At 36.7% G+C, this 21,929-nt stretch overlaps 2 protein-coding genes across 3 annotated transcripts; both read left to right on the forward strand.

Annotated features, from left to right (window-relative positions):
* The first annotated feature begins 5,872 nt into the window (after nucleotides 1-5,872).
* Nucleotides 5,873-15,483, forward strand: LOC107807352 (pathogenesis-related homeodomain protein). Of its 2 annotated transcripts, none has more exons than XM_016631709.2 (9): nucleotides 5,873-6,218; nucleotides 8,488-9,227; nucleotides 10,469-10,634; nucleotides 10,730-10,853; nucleotides 10,946-11,058; nucleotides 11,161-11,721; nucleotides 13,307-13,573; nucleotides 14,480-14,569; nucleotides 14,694-15,483. In XM_016631709.2, the coding sequence occupies exons 2-9, from the start codon at nucleotides 8,728-8,730 to the stop codon at nucleotides 15,114-15,116; spliced, it is 2,244 nt and encodes a 747-aa protein (XP_016487195.1). In that variant the 5' UTR covers nucleotides 5,873-6,218; nucleotides 8,488-8,727; the 3' UTR covers nucleotides 15,117-15,483. The 2 variants fall into 2 exon arrangements, with proteins under 2 accessions (XP_016487195.1, XP_016487196.1); XM_016631710.2 differs by having other exon boundaries at nucleotides 5,978-6,384.
* A 1,244-nt stretch (nucleotides 15,484-16,727) lies between these two features.
* On the forward strand, nucleotides 16,728-21,778 carry LOC107807353 (TIP41-like protein). Its single transcript, XM_016631711.2, has 8 exons — nucleotides 16,728-16,978; nucleotides 17,560-17,745; nucleotides 19,231-19,318; nucleotides 19,655-19,768; nucleotides 19,896-19,955; nucleotides 20,037-20,078; nucleotides 20,202-20,330; nucleotides 21,526-21,778. The coding sequence occupies exons 1-8, from the start codon at nucleotides 16,839-16,841 to the stop codon at nucleotides 21,640-21,642; spliced, it is 876 nt and encodes a 291-aa protein (XP_016487197.1). The 5' UTR covers nucleotides 16,728-16,838; the 3' UTR covers nucleotides 21,643-21,778.
* The last annotated feature ends 151 nt before the right edge of the window (nucleotides 21,779-21,929 follow it).

Genomic DNA, 21,929 nt, shown 5'->3' on the forward strand with positions numbered 1-21,929 from the left:
CATACCGCAAGTCATCAATTAGTAAAAGCAAATACGGGAAGTCTTATTTAGGGGAGTGTAGTTCTAAAAAGAAAAATGATTGGTCGAGTCGTTACAGCTATAAAACAGGTTAGTTACTTTAAAAATGCTTTACAATGTAGAAAACGTTGATATGGTGGTAAAAGCAGTGGTGTTCGTAGAATATTGTATAAACATGTTGGTTCGTCGATCTATTGTCACGATTTAATTTTTAAGTGGTTTACACCTAGAATAATGATGGTTATTTATGTTTTTACTTTATGTTTCGAATTAACATTTTTAATTTACATCAAATTATACTATATTATAAGTGTGAAGACCTAAAGGGAAAGTTAAAAAACCAAAATGCCCATAAAAGCTGAATGGCCATTTTACCCTTTAGTCAAATATTACCCCTATAATGTTATTGTGGGCGTAAATGTAATTATATATTTATATTTTGTTTCTTTCAACTTCCATGTTAATAGCCTTTCTATACCTTCTCTACATTCTTTATAGCATTAAAATTTTCTTACTTATTACTGATTGTTTGTATCTTTCATATTCTACTGAAGTAATAATAATTTTCTTGCACAACTTTTTACATTCTTTAAAGTATTCTATAAAAGTGCAAAATAAGGTGTCTAAATATTTATATATAGTATTGTAAAATAAAATGTATCAAAGAAAGTGTGATGACCCGGCCAGACGTCTCATGAGTTACCGCTCCGTTTCCCCTATTTATGCTTTATTATGCTTCGTTATCCGTATTTTATATGATCGAATTGAGTAGCTTGTGTTCGAAGTGGATTTGGTAAGAAATGAGACACTTAGTCTCTTTTAAGAAGGTTTAAGTTGGACAAGTCAACCGGATATTGATTTATATGTTAGAGGGCTTAGACGTGAGTTCCTATGGTTCGGTTAGCTTCGAGAGGTGATTTATGACTTAGGAGTGCGATCAGAATTGGTTTTGGAGGTCCGGAGTAGAATTAGGCTTGAATTGGCGAAGTTAGTATTTTGGCAATTTTCGGTTGGTTGGTGAGATTTTGATCCGAGGGTCGGAATGGAATTCCGAGAGTTGTTATAGCTTCGTTACATCATTTTAGATGTGTGCGCAAAATTTCAGGTTATTCGGACATGGTTTGGTTGGGGTTTTGATCGAAAACATATTTCAGAAGTTTTTACAAAAATTTAGGCTTGAATTCGATGTGAATTGATGGATTTGGCGTTGTTTGAGGTGTCTTGATGATTGGAACAAGTTTGAATGAGGCATTGGGTTGTGTTTGTGCTTTTGGTTGAGGTTCCGGGGGCGTCGGGATGATTTCGAGTGGTTATTGGAGGAGTTTGATGTTAATTGCAGCTTCAGATTTTGCTGCTTCTGGTATTTTCGCACCTGCGGTTTGGGGACCGGAGGTGCGGTGCTGCAAAAGCGTCAAGATGGGCGCAGAAGCGGAAAGGGGCCAGGCGAGCTGGACCACAGAAGCGGCTATTGGGATCGCATCTGCGGAATCGCAGATGCGGAGGGAGTTCGCATATGCGGTTTTGGGCTGGTTTAATGAATTCCGCAGAAGCGGAGGTTTGACCGCAAATGCGGTACCGCAAAAGCGGGTTTTGGACCGCAGATGCGGAAATGCCTGGCCAGAAGGTATATATTTCATCCTTCGCGATTTTTGAAGGGTTTGACCATTTTGAACTCGGAATTGGGAGCTTTGGGCGATTTTGAAGAGAGATTTCAAGGGAACTTCGATAAGGTAAGGATTTTGGACCTAAAACACACTTCTATGGTAATATTTCATGGATTGAGACTGAAATTTAAGAGATTAAATGACTAAAAATGGAGGTTTAGGGTTTGAGTTTAAGAGGACTTAAATTAAGGATTTGAGGGGTCAATTGAACTCCGATTCTTGTGTTTTGGATATGTATGAACTCGTGGGGAGGCGAGGAATCTAATGACGTGAAAATTTCTGAGTTTCGAGAAGTGGGTCCGGGGCTAGGGTTTTGCTAATTTCGGGATTTTTGATATTTTTCGAATGTTTTCGCTTGGGCTTTGTTCCCTTAGCATATTGTGACGTATTCGTTCTGATTTTGGATAGATTCGACGCGCGTGGAGGTCGATTCGAGGGGAAAAGGCGTTGCGAGCTAGAGTTGTAGCCGGTTCGAGGTGAGTAATGTTGTAAATGATGTCCTGAGGGTTTGAAACCCCGGATTTGCACATTATAGTGCTATATTGAGGTGAGACACGCGCTGGATGAGCGTGGGGCCTTTTACTACTGGGGATTGTGACTCGGTCCGTCCCGAATGATATTTTACCGCGTATTTGATTGAAACTTATTTGTTATCATCATTATTTGGACTGATTGCCATATCTGGGCTTTGTGCCAACTATTTGAACCCTTCGGGGATTTTTATCACTATCTTCTCACTGCTTTGACTTATTATTTGAACTCAGTCCTGTTGATATCTATTGTTTTACAAACTCAGCCACTTTTACTCAGATTTGAAACTTATGTAATATTTCTAAATGATGTTTTGGGCTGAGAACTACTGTTTTACTAATGCACGAGGGGATTGTGATGATTTTCTAACTGAGTGAGGCCGAGGGCCATATGTGAGGATATGCTGAGTGATATGAGGCTGAGGGCCTGGGATACTTTATATGCCACGAGGTGGCTTGAGTGATGTGAGGCCGAGCGCCGAGAGATGATGCCACGAGGTTGCTTGATATAGCACTTGGGTTGTAAGGGGCCCCTCCGGAGTCTGCACACCCATAGTGAGCGCGAGTACCCATCATGATCTGAGAGAGTGAGCCTGAGGGGCTGATATTGTACTGAGAGTGAGCTCGAGGGGCTGATACTGTACTGAGAGTGAGCCCGAGGGGCTGATACTGTTCTGAGTGATTGATACCGTGCCGAGGGGCGGATTTCTACTTGTTATTTACATATTGAATTACCTGTTTTACTTGTTTTAAAAGGGATTTCGTTTGATTTATTCACTGATTTACTGCCTTAAATGATTTTACTACTTGATATGGAATTGCTTTGTGCCCTTACGTGTTTTCATACTTTCAGTCGTTATTTATAATTATTACTCACTAGGTCGGAATACTCACATTACTCCATGCACCATGTGTGCAGATTCAGGTATCGCAAAGTTCGCTCCTGAGTGCTGATCCTCCCAGTCCAAGCAGTGATTCGGAGACTACGATGTAGCTGTTGGCGTCCGCAGTCCCGTGCCTCCCTTATCTTATCATTTTCGTGTTCTTAGAACTATTGTATCAGATTTAGTGTTCAGTAGACTTGTATCTGGATCTCTTAGTTGCTCATGACTTGTGACACCCTGGTTTGGGCTGTGTCGGGATGGTTCTTACTGATGTTATCGTTAATTCCGCAAATTATGGATATTATATCATGCTTTAGAACTGTTTATGATATTTAATTGTTTAAAAGAGGTGTTCTGTTTGGTCTGACTGACCTTATCTTCATGAGAGGCGCCATCACGATCGAGTTCGGGAATTGGATCGTGACAGAAAGATGGCTTTCTCTTCGAAAATAATATGTTTAGTGATTTTTTATTTACCAAACAACTCGTATGCTATCAAAAACTTTTGATAGAGAACAAGAAGCAAAAGAATATATGTACATTAACAACAAGAGGATTATTTGCAGTTTCCTCTTCTGTCTTCCCATTTTTTTAAGTAGGTGTTACTTTATCTTTTTTATATAAAAGAATTTAAATTCTTCTCCGAGTCACTATCCCTTCAAGATCTAATTCTATGAGGTTATACAGTGCTGATCATTTTATATTTTATATTAATTTTTCTTTGTTACTTCCAATGAGTATTCATGGAACTGTACAAGTATTTATTTTTCATGAGATATATTCTCATTCATGTTAGAACTGGTAATTACGATAGATCAATGGTGATATTCAAAGTAAAGTTTAATGTGCAAGTATCTTTTTTTTATATAGACTCATTCATGCTAGAATTGGTAACTACAACAGATAAATTGTGATATTTAAAGTTTGACGTGTATTCTAACTGGAGGTCATATTACTTCGACAATATTTACTTATAAATTGTATTTTTTTCTTCTTTTTATTAGTTTCTGGAAGAGTTTTAAAGTAAAAATGATATTAATGCAAAAACATCATGTAAAAAGTCACAAGCATGTTAAGCTTATACGGAAAATTTTCAGGACTGTACTGAATACCTTAGAAATTATCATCTTTTATTCAAATAGGCTAATTATTCATCAAATTGAGCTTGTAATTTTTTTTTTATTTTATATTTTGTTATTACTCATTATGCACATACTTTAATATATTATCTATATTATTTTAAACAAATATGTTTTAATTTATATGGGACACACGTGCAACACAAATATACAGAAATTAGTATATTAAATAAGTGATACTATATGACATCATTTATTAAAGGATGTCTTCGCCATTGAGCAAGGGAGAGGCGAGGGCAGGGAGCGGGTATATATTATTTTGTGAATTTTGTTTTTATTTTTAGTGATTCCCAAAGTCAAATAAGAATGAATACCACTACCTAGGGGTGTTCATAAAAACCCGAAAAATCAAATCAAACCGAAAATCAAATTAAACTGACCAAAAAAACTGATACTTTTTAGGTTTGGTTTGGTTTTGATTTAATTTTAAAAACCGATTAAATTTGGTTTGGTTTTTGTTTTAATCAAAAAAATAACCTAAAAAAAAGAACCAAGCCAACTATAAAAGTAGCTATTTAAATTTTTATATTACACCTATATATATGTATACTTTTATATAAAGTATTTAAAATTTTATAGTACATCTTAGTCACTTGTATTTTTAGTCTAGTTCTTTACTATTATAATAATTTAATTCTTTGCTTTTACATTCTAATTTGATTGGTAGTTTTCTTTCGCTAAATACAAGAATTTATTTCATATAAAAATAATCAATTTTTAATTGAGTACTTAAATTATTCTTCATTATTTGATTCAATTATTATCAATATATCTTGGTAAATGATAGATTTCTCAACGAGCAATTGATCTGATAGTGTTATATTGAAAATGTAGTCACCGGAATATGCGTTTGGTAGTGTATCTCTCATATTTAAGAAAAAACCCGATAAATAATCGGAAAAATCGAAAAACCGACAAAAACCGACAAAAACCGAATCGATAAAAAACCGACTTAATTGGTTTGGTTTGGTTCCAATATTTGAAAAACTAACTTACTTGGTTTGGTTTCTTTTTAGGGAAAAACCAACTCAAACCGGAGCATGAACACCCCTACCACTACCACCATTAAGAGCGAGACTTCAGGGGTATAACAAAGATATACTAAACTCGACTTCCTAATGAAATGTTTAACTGATGTCTTGACATTGGGGGGCAACTGCATAGATAGCCATTGTTAGGAATGCTATTTAAAGATTAACTAGTATTTATTTTGTCCTGAATTTTTATTCTGAAAATTTAAATTGAAAAATTGAAATTCAGGACACAATGACTAATTCCTAAATAACAGTCCTTTAGAGTGAATATCTGGTGTCATTTCTACGAAACTATGCAACAAGGAAGCGTTTTTCCTAGCCCAATAGTAAAATGGGATCTTTACACAAATAGCCGCCTTCATTGTTTACTTTTTGTATTCGGTATATATAGATTATAAAAAATTATATAATATGTTATATATGAACTATACATATATATCATACATCTGTGATTATTTTTAGTTTAAGTTGCAAAATGTGCGGCTATTTTGGGTTAATTGAAAGTTTGAAACAATCCCTTCTTTGTTGGATCACACTTAAGCCCATAACATAAGGCCCAGCCTGTGAAATCTGGAATGATCAGAGCGAAAGTAAGGGAGGCAAAACAATGGCGGCGCGGCAAAAGTGACCGCGTGAAATGTGAAATTTTCGCTTGAAAACGTTTTCAGCACACAACATAAAGGCACTGCACCACTCGCACCCTGATTTGAAGGACCAAACTGCACCAGACTCACGCCTACCGACGACACCCATATGTTATCGGCTTAGAGAGAAAGCCTCGGGAACGCCAATTTCTACAGCCATTCTTCCTACTTTTCATACTCTCCTCCACTCAACTCACTCACTCACTTTTCCCAAAAGAAACTTACACCCTCAGTTTGAAGCCCTAGTTCCTACACTCGATTCAAATTCTTTCTTCGTCTCTCTCTCGATTGAAAAAAAAATTAAGGTAATCTTTAATTCTTCTAACCCTTGTAAATTTTGTTGGTCCACACTCTTGCAAACATCGTTTGGGTAAATGTGCGTAGAAACAACAAGAAAAATGGAAATTTGGGACATTTTCAACATTACACTAAATTCATGGATTTTGCACTAGATTCTTTATTCTACTGTTGGTTAGTGTTTTCTTTTTCCTTTTCCCGTACCTTTAGCTTCGCTTTTTTTATTCTTTAACATATTACTAGAGCTAAAATTATGCAGATGAGCTTAATTGTTCGGGTTACTTGAGTTGGCTGGTGGATATTGTATAGTTGCGACTCAAGCTTCTGTCTGTCTCTTTGTTATAAATTGCTAGTTTCTAAAGACAAGCTTTTGACAGATTGACAAGAATTTTTTTTTAAAAAATAATTTAAAAAGGAGGATTACTTTGGTAAAGGTGGTGCTTGTGACAGCTTGTGTTCACGTAGACTATTCTACTTTGGTAGAGGAGATAAGTGAATAAGGTATTTATGTAACACTCAAATCTAGAGGTCAAGTATTCATATTTCTCAAACTAAACACAAGAAAAGAGAAGGATCCAAGATTTAGCTTCCTTTTCCATTCAACTCTAGTAAATGTAATTTAGTTGGAGATATGCGTAGATTTATTAAGTAGAAATCATGATCCTCTTTTCATTGTATGAACGTGTAATTGATGTTAAGTTTTATTCTTATTATGTCCTTGGTGTCTTATTTTGATTTTACATGATGATGAGCACTAATGCCAGGCAAGTGTATATATTGCATAATCCAAAGGAGGAAGTTATTGGTAGTAATTTCTACTAACAAAGAAATAAAGTTTATTATAAAGAGTATAGTGCTACCTTTCTAGCATTTGGTTTAATGTTATATTGACCTTTTGTTTTATTTAGGAAAGTGGACATTATTTTGGACTGACAGATGAGGAAAGTATTCTTTTGTAGTGACCTAAGATCAAGTTATTCATTTGCTCGAGCTGTTCATTGTGGATTAGCCGATTATATCAACCTGAAAAACTTCCTCATCTCAGTATTTCGCCTGTCTTTGTCTTTATATTTCTTCCAGAAACTAATAGATTTGTAGGCCAGTGTACTCATCTAGTCCGCCAAAAGAAAATTGAAATTTAATGTTGTTTTGTGCTCAGTTTTTAATATACATTTGAAACAAACTTTCTCATAATGTGGTCAACCTCACTAATTTTACTTACCTAGGTTCGCTAGCTCCTTTTGTGGTCTCGTGTCAGAAGTAAACTAAGTTAAGCCACTCCACCAAAATGCTTTTTATTGATTGAGCTTTCTGGAAAATGTTATTGTCTTCTTTCCTCGGTATTTAATGCTGCACCCCAGGCTATCAAGAAGAAGGAACACCACTCACTGTGTCTTTTTGTGTCTGTCGCTGAATGGTTAAAAGCTCCCAACCTAGTAAAGGGGCAAATTGTGGGTTCTATTCTTGCTGGACGGGCTGAGAATAGTGCCCGCTCCCTTGCACTTGGGGAGTTGGATGGCTGTTTCTCTCTTTGGAACTTTCCTTCTTTTTCTTTTTAAACGTTAAAGCAAAGGGCTTAAAATACAATTTTTCTAACTAGCCAAAATCTCCTCCCCCAATAGTTAACGCAATATGTACGGCTTGCACAAAAGATGTCACTATATATATTTCATAGTTGAGATTCTAGATTCGTCCAAAAGGAATAAACGAATAGGCTACGGGCCGTACCTTAATGATCCCTAACCATGTTGATATTCACGAGTTCTAGTCTTTTGATAGGTAAATTATAAGTTACACCATTACCAATTCCAGGGACTTTATGTAGTAATTATAGCATGTGGACTAATGTATTTGGATAGTTTTTCTTGGCCCCCACTACTTGAAAGTAATGAAGGTGCCGAGAGCTGCTGCTATTTATTTCTTCATATCCTTACTACTCGATGGAGATCAATTAGCGTCTCTTGCCTCTTTTGTACGGTTGCTTTTATGAAGTTTAGCAGTACAAAAGTAAATATAAGTAATTAACAGTGCTTTTGTATCATGTGACTGGTGATGAAAACATTAGAGAAAACGCCAGCAACCAAGTGTCTCATCTTTTAACTGATTTCATATCATACATTAATTCTCATTATTTTAAGCGCACAATTGATGAGCTTTTCTATTCTGTATCTCCCGTGTTAGTAAGTATTTGAATGCAATTGAGTGTAAGCTTTTTCAAAAAAAGCGCAACTATGATCTGATATTTATGTGCTCATGCCTTTTTTTTTGGGGTCACAGAAGCAATATTGGATTTTTCAATTTGGAGTGTAAGAAATTCAGCGCCTTGACATTGTCTTTCTGAGGATTGGGATAACAGATTGCTTGTGATCTTGCATTGAATATATTCATCACTGCAGTAATTTAGAACTTGAGCACAGAGGTCATTCAGACTAAAATAAAGCGCATAAACTAGTGGAAGCAGGGATTGTAGGATAACTGTCTCCTGAAGACATTTTTGGTAATTCCAATCAGAAAGAGATGAGACCACAGCTAGAAGATCAAACTGAGATGTCGACTCTTGGAAACACAGCAGTGTCACCTGGAAAGGTGGCAAGAACAACTGCTAGGGGCCATAACACAGCATTAGCAGGTAAAATGTCTGAAAATCCTGGTGTTGAACAATTGGGAGATGCATGTGAAAACGCTGTTCAAAAGCTTAACTTATCAGAATGTCAAGAGAAAACACCTGGTCAACCTAGAAAAAGAAAGTCTACTTCAGGAACCCCTATCAGCAGTACTAGACTTCTGCGCTCGAAGTCAAAGGAGAAATCTGGAGCTTCTGAGGTGAATAATACTGTAGTAACTCATGAAGCTAATGAAGAAAAGAAAAGAAAAAGGAGAAAGAAAAAACATAGCAAGCATATAGCTGTGAATGAATTCACAAGCATAAGGGGCCATCTGAGGTACTTATTACAAAGAATAAAATATGAGCAGACATTGATTGAAGCTTACTCTGGTGAAGGCTGGAAAGGACAGAGGTTTGTTAAATTGTATTAGAATTGTTGTGTAGTAAAATGTGTGATACCTTCTTGTATTTTTGTTATACACAGTTTGTCAGATTTTCAAATACTTGACCCTCTCATAGCTGCTTGTTACTCTACTGCAATATTTTCATATTTGTAAAGTTTGAACAGTATACAAGATCGATATTGACCCGTGGATAAGGCTGCTCCTCCCTTAACCAGAGGTTTTGAGTTCAAGCCCTGGGTATGGAAAAATCCTTGGTAGGGAGCGCTACCCCCGAATGGGGCCTTACCCGACGCGAATCCGGATATAGTCGGGCTCCAATGCGGGTACCGGACACCGGGTGGGAAACCAAAAAAAAAAGACCGATATTGATGAAAGAAAGTCATAATACTAGTGTAGTTCTTTGAAACAAGAGATGTTACTATAAAAAATCCTAGGTTAGTGCTTGTATACGGGGCTTCCCTGGTATCAATAAAATTATTTACCTTACCAGAAATGAAAAAAATCCTAGGTTAATTTTGTTTAAATGATGATGGCTTGAGCTTCAGGTGCACACCACTAAAGATATGTTGTGAAGTAGCATCGTGGGCCTTGTACAATCTCAAAGCTTGTTGCAGGATATCAGTTCTTTTTCTTTGTTGGCAATATTGCATAATCATTCTGTTGATTTTTGTTTTTGAAGTATTCCGTGAGGTACAGACTTATCGTAACAAGAAAATAATTAGTCATCCGTGAGAGGTACTTTGGAGGTGCTTATGTGTTGCATTATCAGTGTTGCTTTAATATGATGGTCTAATTATTTGCTCTTTACTAGGAGGAAGCAGGTGGAAGCAAACTAACCCTGTAGACTTATTGGTATTGTGCTTTACTGACATCTGCCATAGACAAAGGCATTGGGTTTAGCAGCAGCCAGTTGCTATTGCCCCAATAAGCTGATTCTAGTTTATCGTGTCATGTCACATTGCTAAGGCAGGGAGAATGTATGTTGTATGTCTAGTGCATTGTTATATTTGTAATTATCTACTGTTTCAGATGGTGCTTCACCCTCCACCCTTTACTGCAGCTACCAGCTTAACCTAGCCTAACATTATCTGGCCTGTCGAAAAGATAATAGAATAGAAATTATGTTATCTCTAGTATTTGTTATTCCTTGCTTAGCTCACTTATGCAGTATTTTCCTGTTTATTTTAAAAAATTGAGAATATACTATGCCGAATCATTGTTGAGTTTTATGGTGTTGATAATCTTGCAGCTTAGAAAAGATAAAGCTGGAGAAGGAGCTAGAACGAGCCAAGGCTCATATTTTTCGTTACAAATTGAAAATTAGAGATTTATTCCAACGCGTTGATACTTTACTCGCTCAAGGGAGACTTCCAGCATCTTTATTTGACAATGAAGGGGAGATTGACAGTGAAGATGTAGGATATACTTGTTGACTGCTGTTTTTTTTAGATGTGTTCACAGTTTTATGGTGAGATAATTGGATAACTCAGGCATCTTTATTCTTCTGCAGATATTCTGTGCTAAGTGTGGCGCTAAGGATCTGCCGGCTGATAATGATATTATTCTCTGTGATGGCGCTTGTGAACGTGGATTTCACCAGTTGTGCTTGGAACCACCTCTGTTAAAAGAAGACAGTAATATTCAATTATCCTGTTGATAGTTGTTCTGATAGCTTTTGTTTTCTTAAGTCTCTAATAACTTCTTTACACTCTTGCTATGCTTGCAGTTCCACCTGATGATGAAGGCTGGCTTTGTCCTGGCTGTGACTGCAAAGTTGACTGCATTGACTTGCTTAATGATCTTCAAGGAACAAATCTTTCCATCACTGACAGCTGGGAGGTTTTGTCTTGATCATTCTTTCCGGATAATCAACAGTTAGTTTTTTTTTAATTGTTATGATCTTAAACATTGTTCCTAAGTGTCTGCTTCTAACATGTGTAGAAAGTATATCCTAAGGAAGCTGCTGCCGCTGCATCCGGGGAAAAGCTGGATGATATTTCTGGACTTCCATCAGATGACTCGGAAGATGATGATTACAACCCTGAAAATCCAGATGTAGAAAAGAATGATTCGGGAGATGAATCCAGTTCTGATGAGTCTGATTTTTTCTCTGCATCTGAAGATTTGTTAGAAGTCCCTCCTAAAGATGATGAGATCTTGGCGCTTCCTTCTGAAGACTCAGAAGATGACGACTATAGTCCTGATGATCCAGATAAGGATGAGCCGGCTAAGACAGAAAGTTCAAGTTCTGACTTTACTTCTGACTCTGAGGATTTAGGTTTGATAGTTGATACTAATAGGCTGCCAGGTGATGAGCTAGGGGTTTCCAGTTCAGTAGATAATAGTAAGCCCAGCTTGGCTTCCCAAGAGGAAAAACCTAAAGGTGGCCGAGCTAAAAGAAATTCGTTGAACAATGAGTTGTCCGATCTTATGCTGTCTTATAGCCCTCTTGTCTCTTGCAAAAGGCACATAGAGAGGTTGGACTACAAAAAGCTGCATGATGTAAGCCTTTCTATTATTATTCCTTGTTTTTTTAATTGTATGTGTCACTATGTATAATTATCCACATGTATGCTGTTTAATTGTCTACTATTTGTGTTTATAACTATAGCAGTACCTTTCAACCCTCTTGACATGGTCTTGCCTTGGTCTGTCTCTTTTGTTGTGGATTAGCAGTATGAAATTTACTGACGTACCCCATGTAGAATTTCTGTAAGAAAACATGGAAACTTTAGTAGTAACGATCATACCAAAACCCTCAGGGGTTGGCCTGGTGGCAATTGACTTGAGCCTTGGGATTTGCTCCCTTTCAAGGTCTCAAGTTCGAAACCCACTGGGTGCAAACAATTTCTGAGGACCATCGGATTGGGTAAAACCTGAATTAACTGTGGTGCACTTGCGGGAAACTCCTTGCCGAGGGCCTATGCACCCCCGGGATTAGTCGGGGCTCTTAGAGACTCGGACACCCGGTGCAAATCAAAAAAAAAAGTAGTAACGATCATACCATTTTTTCTTGAGCGTATTCAAAATGATACTCCTGGTCTTTTTAGCACAATAATTCAATTGCTGTTTGGGTTATTTCCTTGACTTTTGTCTAGATGCAACTTATCTATCCTCGAGCTGTCACTCACATTAACATAATTTCTAGTTTTGTCCAATGATTTCATCAGTATAAAATTGGTTGTGAGAGCTTATTCTCTCTAGGTCAAGGATTGAAGAAAAAATGGGAGCACAAACACAATACCCTTTTGAGTTGGGACAAATATTTAATCTGTTTGTGATTGGTTATTATGATCACTTTCTACCTGAAACATGTTATGGTTAAAATTTTAAACTATCAGATTGTACGTGGCATATATACAATAACCGGGTCACTGAATTTTACTACAAAAAATTTTCAGAGTAAAAACATGCACTCCCCGTTTTGGCTGACTCGAAGCTCTTATATAAAAAAAATTCAAATTGAGTTCTAACATCTGTATTGGCCTTAGCCTTATAATAGGTGCTTAAGTTGTACAAGCAGTCAAACACTTGTCATTATAGTGGAGAACTGTTGTTACTCTTTCAAGTTTCCTCTCTCAAAGAGGTGCATGACTGATGTTTAGGTGCTGAGGTATCGTTTTCACTGAATCCAGTAGCCGACCTTTGATGTTTTCTCTTGTTGGTTACTTGATATAAAGGTCATCTCTTGGCAAGAAAGCAAATGACATTTATCTCCCAAAACACGGCTTGTAACTTTCATATGATGTGGTTCAGCTGGTGGAATGGACAATTACTCTGATACAACCAAGTTGAAATGTCGAGTTTGCAAATGATCTTGGAAATTAAAATGTGAAGGTTTAACTGCTATTTTTAAGGGAAGATCGAGGAAATTGCTTATTTGCGATGGGACATTATTTTTCTTTATTGTATAACATAAACTAAGATCTATTATACCGGAAAAACAATGATTTATTTCATTGAAATGGTATGTCTCTGCATGTGATATTTCATCGATCATATATGTGCTTGTGTTCTTCAGTGTGACTCCCTATCCTCTATCTTCCACTTGCTTGGATTGATTGCTCTGATTCATCTTTGTGTGAAGGAAACATATGGAAATGAATCTTCTGATTCTAGTGATGAAGATTTTGAGGGTGATCCTTTACCCAAGGTGAGAGAGATCAGAAGTGCCAAAGCTGCTAGGACTTCTCCTAGTTCAACTCCAGCAGATACCAAGCATCAAAGTGGGAAGCAGAAAGTGAGTAGACATACTGATAGGGGTCTCTGCAAGCAACTCAAAATTGGAGGCATGGACACCTCTGAACCTCATTCAAGTGGTAAAAAGAAAACATATGGGGAAGGTGCCATCAAGGTATTGAGGGCTTTACTCTGATTCCAACTTTTTACATGTCTGATCAGTGTTTATAGGTCCAGGGACATCTTACTTTCCATGAAATTAAAAACAATTTCTATTGAAGGTAGGAGGAGGTCATTGTTATGTCATGCTTGAACAAGTTGTATAAAATGGATATTATAAACTAACTTTATTAAGTAGCTATTAAGCAGAACTTGTTTACTCTCTAATTGCCTCCAACTTTTTACATGTCTGATCACTGTTTATAGGTCCAGGGACATCTTACTTTCCATGAAATTAAAAACAATTTCTATTGAAGGTAGGAGGAGGTCATTGTTATGTCATGCTTGAACAAGTTGTATAAAATGGATATTATAAACTAACTTTATTAAGTAGCTATTAAGCAGAACTTGTTTACTCTCTAATTGCCTCCAACTTTTTACATGTCTGATCACTGTTTATAGGTCCAGGGACATCTTACTTTCCATGAAATTAAAAACAATTTCTATTGAAGGTAGGAGGAGGTCATTGTTATGTCATGCTTGAACAAGTTGTATAAAATGGATATCATAAACTAACTTTATTAAGTAGCTATTAAGCAGAACTTGTTTACTCTCTAATTGCCTCCAAAAAAGAAAGTAGTATACTTTTTTGTACTTGTGTTAGCCTAATATGGTAATGCCCTCTGAAAGAAAGTATCTTTAAAAAGTTGTATGGGTGTATGATTTTTTATTTTGTTTTGAATATCATGTTTTTTTGAATTTGCTTGAAGAGACAACTTGATTAGTTTATGAATGAGTTGTGACTGAATCCTAGTTTGTGATTTAGAGCAATTGATCGACATATTTCTTTACTTTACTAAAAGAATATTCTTAGTTTTCATGCATTTCCCCACTTCAGCTTAATGTTTTTTTGGTGTTTCAGAGGCTCTACGAATCCTTCAAGGAAAATCAGTATCCTGACCGTGACGCAAAGGAGAAGTTGGGTAAAGAATTAGGCCTAACAGCTCACCAGGTTTTATGAGTTCTCCCTGGCATATGTTAATTTCAGCTTTGTCCGCTTTTTGGCCACTTGTATCTTCGATTTTGCTTTTGCTGCTGCCTTCTTTTTCCTTAGCTTCTTTTTGTCAAATATACAGGTCAGTAAATGGTTTGAAAATGCTCGTCATTGCCATCGTCATTCTTCTCGCTGGGACTCAATTATGAGTCAAAAAGTGTCGAAAGAATCTCCTTCCTCACCAAATATTATTGGAGAACCACTTGGAACTGAATCTAAAAGCACCATAAACAATGTTTTGTGCAATGGGGTTGGAAAAGTGGAACCACCAAAGCAATGTCTTAACGGAGAAAACTGTCATGCAATAGGTAAGAGCGAGGGAGATTTGTTGATACGGGAGACCAGTGGGAAAAAGTCTAGAAAACCAAAAGCAAAAAATGATACCACAGATCGAGGATTGGATGACAGCCCCGCCAATAAGACTTCTAAGAAGTGGAACGCACAGGTTGATACCCCGAATTCTCAGAATGTCCGTAGAAGTAGCAGGTTGCAAAAACAAGGCTGAGTCATGGAAGTGCTGAATTCTGGAACATACAAATACTTTTGAGTGGAATATAAATCTACCGGGAAAGCTTTTTGATCTATATGAATGGTTAAGATTGAAACATTAGCCAGACGATGGGTCTGACACTTAAATACTCATGCGGGGTTTTGGGGGACACAGATATGTGGAGCCCTCCCGTCTATCCAACAGCATTCTGGAGTCTAGGTGAGTAGCAGAATTTGTACTTACTAGTGAGGAAAGCTGGATGTAGCATTCGAATTTCACCATCCGTATTGGATGTAGCAGGACTTCTGGAGCTGTTCTATTTAAATTTTGATAACAGTTTACATTATGTCTAAATCGTATGGTATACATTGTCTGATGTTGCTATATTGTACGTATTGCAGAGTAAAATATTTCTTCCTTTTTATTTATTTGGTTTTCATCGTCCTTCTGTTGTAACTGCTACAGTAAAACCAGCCTATTTCAGTTGGATTCCTGCACAATCCGTCTTCATTTGGGAGAAGCTTTTAATGCTCCAGTATCATTTGTTAAGAGCCAAAATTCACCTCGTGTAGAGTATATGACATAATAGCGAACTTTCCAGCTCTAATTTTCGACACGAGATGTAGTTGTGAGGAGTAATTTGGCTTGGTTTCTGGAATCCAAAAGTGTGTACCTTTTTAAAATAAAGTAATTATTTTGGAGAGTAAGGGTTTTGAGAAAAAGAAAAGTGACTTTTCATGATATATATAAATTTTTCCGAGAGTTTATATTTTCCAGACCATTTCTTCTTAACTTTATTCATTTATTTCTCAATTCTCAGCTATAAACACAACCTCCTTCTCCTCTAACTTTATTTAATTTCTTTTTCAATATTGTTATATGTTGATTTCTAAAGAACAAAAAGAATATTCCCAAGGAGATTGGAGGATCGTGCTTGAATTGTAATTTACATGAATAAATTATTTTCCTAGCAAGGAAGTCACGCTTACAAAGATAATCATGTAAGTTCCAATTTTGTCATTCTATTTAAAATCATTTCCAAAAATGCTTAATGTACATTGTTACTTGTTGAATTACTAATTAAATGTTCTTTTATCAGATAATGTACACTGTTTAAGTTATGTGGCTAGAATGTCTACTTCTTACTTTTCACACCTTCGTGTAATCTACTATAAGTCTTGGGGTACATTTTGTAATAAGGATAACTTTAAGTTTTATTTAGCAAAATGGTATTCTTTGGATAGCTATTAAGTTTTCCTAATTGTGTTTTAGATTGGGTTGTAAAAAGAGAACTACTTTTAGAAATATTTGCATTAGCTTATAGTACTTTTGGTCCTCCAGTTATTAGTAAATTCTAATTTTGATCGATGCGATTGATGCTTCAGCACTTTCATCCTTATGCTTGTGAATTTTACAAGCTCTATAATTTGAGGACAAATAATCTTAAGAATAGCCTAAATTACAATATTTCCTATATAAAGGAACTAAAACCACAAAAGGTTAAATGTACTTAGCCAAATATTATAAGGACCAAAACCAGAATTCATCAATATCTGGGGACCAAAAGTGCTATTTTGCCTTGTGAAAACTATTTTGACTTCTCTGTTATTTTCATAAATAAAGACATCTATATTTGGATCCGCAATGAGAAATTGCTAAAAACTTTTCTAATTTAAAACCTCGGCGAACACTACCGCGTCCCGGGAAGTGAAATTTTTTGAGTTGGTAGATCGGAAAATGGAATGGGAAAGTGATGAGAGAGAATTAAAGGCGGCGGGAGCTGAGGTTCTGCCGGAGGGACGGAGGGGACTCCGAATTCACGGCTGGGAGATTGAGTCTCGGAAGCGTTCCATTCTCACTTCTCTTCAGCTCCAACAGTACTCTTTTTTCCTTCAATTAAGCACTGATTTTGTTTTGTTGAATGCAGCTTGCTTTATTCATGTATAATAAGCAATTCCAACTAGATTATCTGATATATTTCTTACTTAAGCTAAGATGATTTCTGCCATCAATGTAGGAATTATGGGCGTGTTTCATTTTACATACTTCGATATACATAAATCATGTGTTTAAAATTGATTTTTTTCTTTTATTAGCTTTGAAATATGCGGATTCAAGTGCTCCTTTTGCTGTCTTAGTCATATATGAACAATTACTTGCAGACTTTTTATGCTTTTTTTTATAACTGAGAAATTTCCAAGGGCCAGTAGCCCACAGTTCTAAACTCAATGAATAATGGGTCTGCCCTCTGTCTTCTCTTGTTAAATATCAGGCTTTTGTCATGGGCCTAACCCAAACATCACAAGCTGTGCTCTTACTGCTCGACCAAAGCCCCCCGGGGCATAAACTTTTTATGCTTTAGCGTATAATAGTTCATATCCTCTTCTTGTCAAGCACACCTCTCTTCAATGTCTTGAAAGGGTCTATTTCCTCCCTAAATGGCTTGATATGCATACAGATGGGAAGAGGAACTCCAGACCTCTCACTTGCCAGAGATGGTATTTGGGGACAATTCTTTGGTGATTAAACATGTGAATACTGGCACAAAAATTCACTTTAACGCATTCGATGCTCTAGTTGGTTGGAAACGCGAAGCATTACCACCTGTTGAAGTTCCAGCAGCTGAACAATGGAAATTCAGAAGGTATTATTAGTTTTCCAATTAATTGCAGCTGATGAAAGAAAGAATGCGCTAATATTTCTGACTATATTAAAGGAACATCTTTTAGGAGGTTCACAAAAACACTGAATTAGCTGTAAACATGCACTTCCTTTCGGGTGGTTATTGCCTAAAGAACTCATTCAGCTTACACTGTGCAGCAGGAGTGAGTACCGATTTCAGTTTTTTTATTTTTTTGGGGGGGGGGGTGAGCAAGAAGTCAGATGGGGATTAGCAATAGCGAAACCGAAAATTTTGATGTTTAAATTGAGGACTACAAGAGTGTGCATTCTATATGTCAAAGTCCTTATTATATCATTTATTCTGGATCCTCTTTTAGTTAACCTCTCTATGTTCATCTCTGTTTCTTTTCTTGGGGAGGGATACCTTGCATTTCAGCTGTTTATGAAAGCTCCTTCACTCATCTTATGTTTGGTAAAAGTTCCACGTGTAATTGAAAAAGAAAGATAGGAAAGCAGAGAAGACATGGTGCAGCTTTACTAGGAGGTACTGGCATGGTGAAGTTTATAACAATCCTAGAAGAATAAGTGAGCATTGCCATTGCCCTTTTATTGAGATCCACACTCTTAGACTTATGCTTTTTCTAGGCTAGTACTATTGTTGGAATGTGGCCATCTCATCTAAAAGCTTTTTAAACTTTAGGAGAGAGCACACTTTTGATTACTTAATTATATTATGTCTCAAGTCCCCCCCTCACATGTCGGCTTGATTCTGTTTCATGGACCAAAAACGTGGAAATATCATTTGTCTTTTGGGTGGCGGTGAGATTTTTAGATGAGATGGTTATACTCCAACATGGTATTAGAGGAGGCAGAGGTCCTAGGCTCAGCACACTTCTTTTCAGCTATGTGACCAAATAGCGTAAAAATAAAATATAAAAGTCCACTGGTTAAAAATTGTAAAGAAAAAAGAACTGTATGAAGGCTCTTGCACATTTTTGGTACCTGCTGAATGGTTCTTGGCACATTTGAAAGGCTTAAGCTCTGCAGAAAGAGAACTAAATCAAATCAAAAGGGAGAAGAAAAACAAAAACAAAAATCGCAAAAGAAAAAAAAAGAAAGAAAAGAAAAAAGGTCAGCAACTGTCTTGAATGTTGTTCTTCATTCTTTCTTCCTACCACGGTTGGTAACTTCTAATAACAACAGAATCTAGGAGCATGTCTAATCTCTCACAACATTGGATTACAAAACTAATGTCATGGATTAGCTACTGGCTTAAAAGAATGTTGAGGACATTGAATGATTCTGATACAGGACCTAGTCAACTAGAACTCATATGCTTTAAAGCAAATCCTGCCTTTTACTTGGTGTTCATTTCCTTCTTTTCCCTTCAGAAATAGCTTTGATATCTATGGTGAAAGTGGGCCTACAGAATGCTTTCTTCATTGCTCTCTTTCCTCCCTCTCTCTCTCTCTCTCTCTCTCTCATTTATTTATATGTGTGTCTGCAGTAAACCTTTGCAACAGGTGGTGCTTGACTATGACTATACCTTCACGACACCTTACAGTGGAAGTGAAACTTTCGATACGAATGCTGAGGTCTGAATCTTTTATCATTTATTAAGGTTTGAGGATGTCTTATTATTCATTCACACTTTCTAAATTGTGTTAAAGCTAATAGGCAAGCTGGTTTAATGCTTGCCACCGTGGTTGCGCTGTTTCATCAGTTATTTTGTCCTTATCCTCCAGCCATTGACTCGAATGTTGTATTTTTGAGTTACACTTTAGCAATAATCGCTGATTACTTGGAAAGTTAATTCATTTGAATGGAACTTTTTCTTTATATTCCTTCTTCTATCTTTTCCTTTAGCTTTTGCTCCTTCGCGGTTGAGCTCAAAGTTATTTGAACTATTCTTGTTGCTTTTGTATAATTAGCGCGTAAGAGGGTTATCAAATGAAAGCAGCTGCAGTCTTCAATGGGAGGATTGCGCGGAGAAAATTGATTTGGTTGCACTGGCATCAAAAGAACCTATTCTCTTTTATGATGAGGTTAGTGACTCAGAATGTGGTGATTTCTGGGTTATGTGACTCAGTGACTGAGTAATGTTATCCATTTTCTACTTGTGTTACTGTTACCTTCCAGCACCCAAGTTTATTTCATTGTTCCATTCAACAGATCATCTTGTATGAGGATGAACTTGCTGATAATGGAATCTCACTTTTGACTGTTAAAGTGGTAATGTTGTTTCTGGCTTTTATTTAGTCATATCAATACGACTGACTTCCAATTCACTGAACGACTTCTGTGTATTTCTAGAGAGTCATGCCAAGTGGTTGGTTCCTATTGCTGCGTTTTTGGGTGAGTGGCTCTGTTGCAAATTCTACATAAGCAATTACCACCATGGTTCCTGAGGAATCTGTTCTTTGCACCCGAATTATTGTTTGTTTATCTCTTTTACTGATGGTTGGATGCGTTACACAGCTTAGAGTTGATGGAGTGCTTATGAGGCTAAGAGACACTCGTTTACATTGTTTATTTGGAGATCATATGAAATCAGTTATTCTTCGAGAAAGCTGCTGGAGAGAAGCCACATTTCAAGCATTGTCTTCTGTGAGTGAAATATTATCTCTATCTGCATTGTCTGTCACTACTGGTGCCTCCCTAAATTGTTCTATAGACATCATAGGTTGTTTGGCATACTAGAGACGCATTTTATCGACTGTTTGAGTAGGCAGTCTCAATGTTCCTTTACCTTTGTACTTTTAGGTTTCATCCACTCCTTGTCTAGGCTGATTGGCATGTTTCACAATCCCTAAGGGGTTGTTGATGCAGCACTGGTCCAGGATACTCTGGTGCAGAAATTAGTTACACAAGGCGGAATAGTTGACGGGCTTCAGGGAGGATTTTCATTAAGAATTGATTAGGACTTCGGAATATGATTGCTTGTGTAGTGACTAGTGAGATGAAGAAACCAGATCCCAGTGCAGTCAGAAGAAATGCAGGAAACAAAGAAGAGAAGAGCAAGTGGGAGAAAAGGGGTGGGAAGGTGGACAGTCCTCTTTACCCTAATAAGGATAGAAGCTATATGTACATACCACATTTTCAAATCATAATCTTCTTCATAAGCAGACCATTACAACTCATGTTTCCATTACACCTAATAATAATAAGAAGCATAAGTCTTAGAGATCAAAACCTCTTGTTGCCTTTGAAAATCAGGGGACTAAGTTAACTAGACATTTTAGAGATTTCTCCTAGATTTTACAAGGACTTAATTGTACTTCAAGAAACGGGCCTAACAATTATAAGTCTATAACAAATCCCCTATTGTTCAAGTGCACACAGGGAAAAATGAAAAAGATAGAGAAGTCTTAAGGAAAAGTAGTTGGGCCCCCTTTTACCAAAATTTCAAAATATACAATTGAAGGTAAAAGTCCTTGAAACTAATGTCAGCACTATTTACATGGCATATTACACACATTATCTGTATATGGGCTTTAATTATTCCATGTAAAAGCAACTGCAAGGGATGATGTGATTATCTTAGTCCTCTTAGAAGTATATTCAGCCTCAGTTGTATTGTTGGTAAGAATTTTGAGAGAGTTCAGTTTAGTTGGTCCAACTAAGTGTCAGAGATCTCTCTTCTTGTATACCTGTTTTCACAGAAATCACTACTTTAGACGTGCACATTGTATCTAGTTATCACTTCATTTTTATGTTAACATAACTCAGGTGTTAGATCACATTTTGTTTGACTTTTATTTGTTTTGTACAATTCTGTCACTAATCTTCTTAATTTCTGCAGAAAGGATATCCTTCTGACTGTGCTGCGTATAGTGATCCAAGCACTATTAGTGAAAGGCTTCCCATCATAATGCAGAAGACTCAAAAGCGCAGTATCGAAATACCATGTAAGCAATAGGTGTGATCAACATTGTTATATCAGATTCTTCATTCTATGTTCCTCCTATTTGTGGAATTTGGTGAATGATAATTAATCTTCAAGGAGATTATGGAATTATTTGACCTTATGAATATTGCCACTATTTGAGTGCCTGCATCGTGTCATTCTTCTTCTTCCGACTTTTGATTTTCTTCCCCACGCAAGTGTTGTCTTGATCTGAAGAGAAATCACACTGCATCAAGATGTGCAAAGAGCACAGAGACATTGTTGGTGCCTTGAATGAATGGAAGAGCGGAATGGCACAG

This window comes from Nicotiana tabacum, chromosome 7 (genome assembly GCF_000715075.1).
Source record: "Nicotiana tabacum cultivar K326 chromosome 7, ASM71507v2, whole genome shotgun sequence".
Classification (NCBI taxonomy): domain Eukaryota; kingdom Viridiplantae; phylum Streptophyta; class Magnoliopsida; order Solanales; family Solanaceae; genus Nicotiana; species Nicotiana tabacum.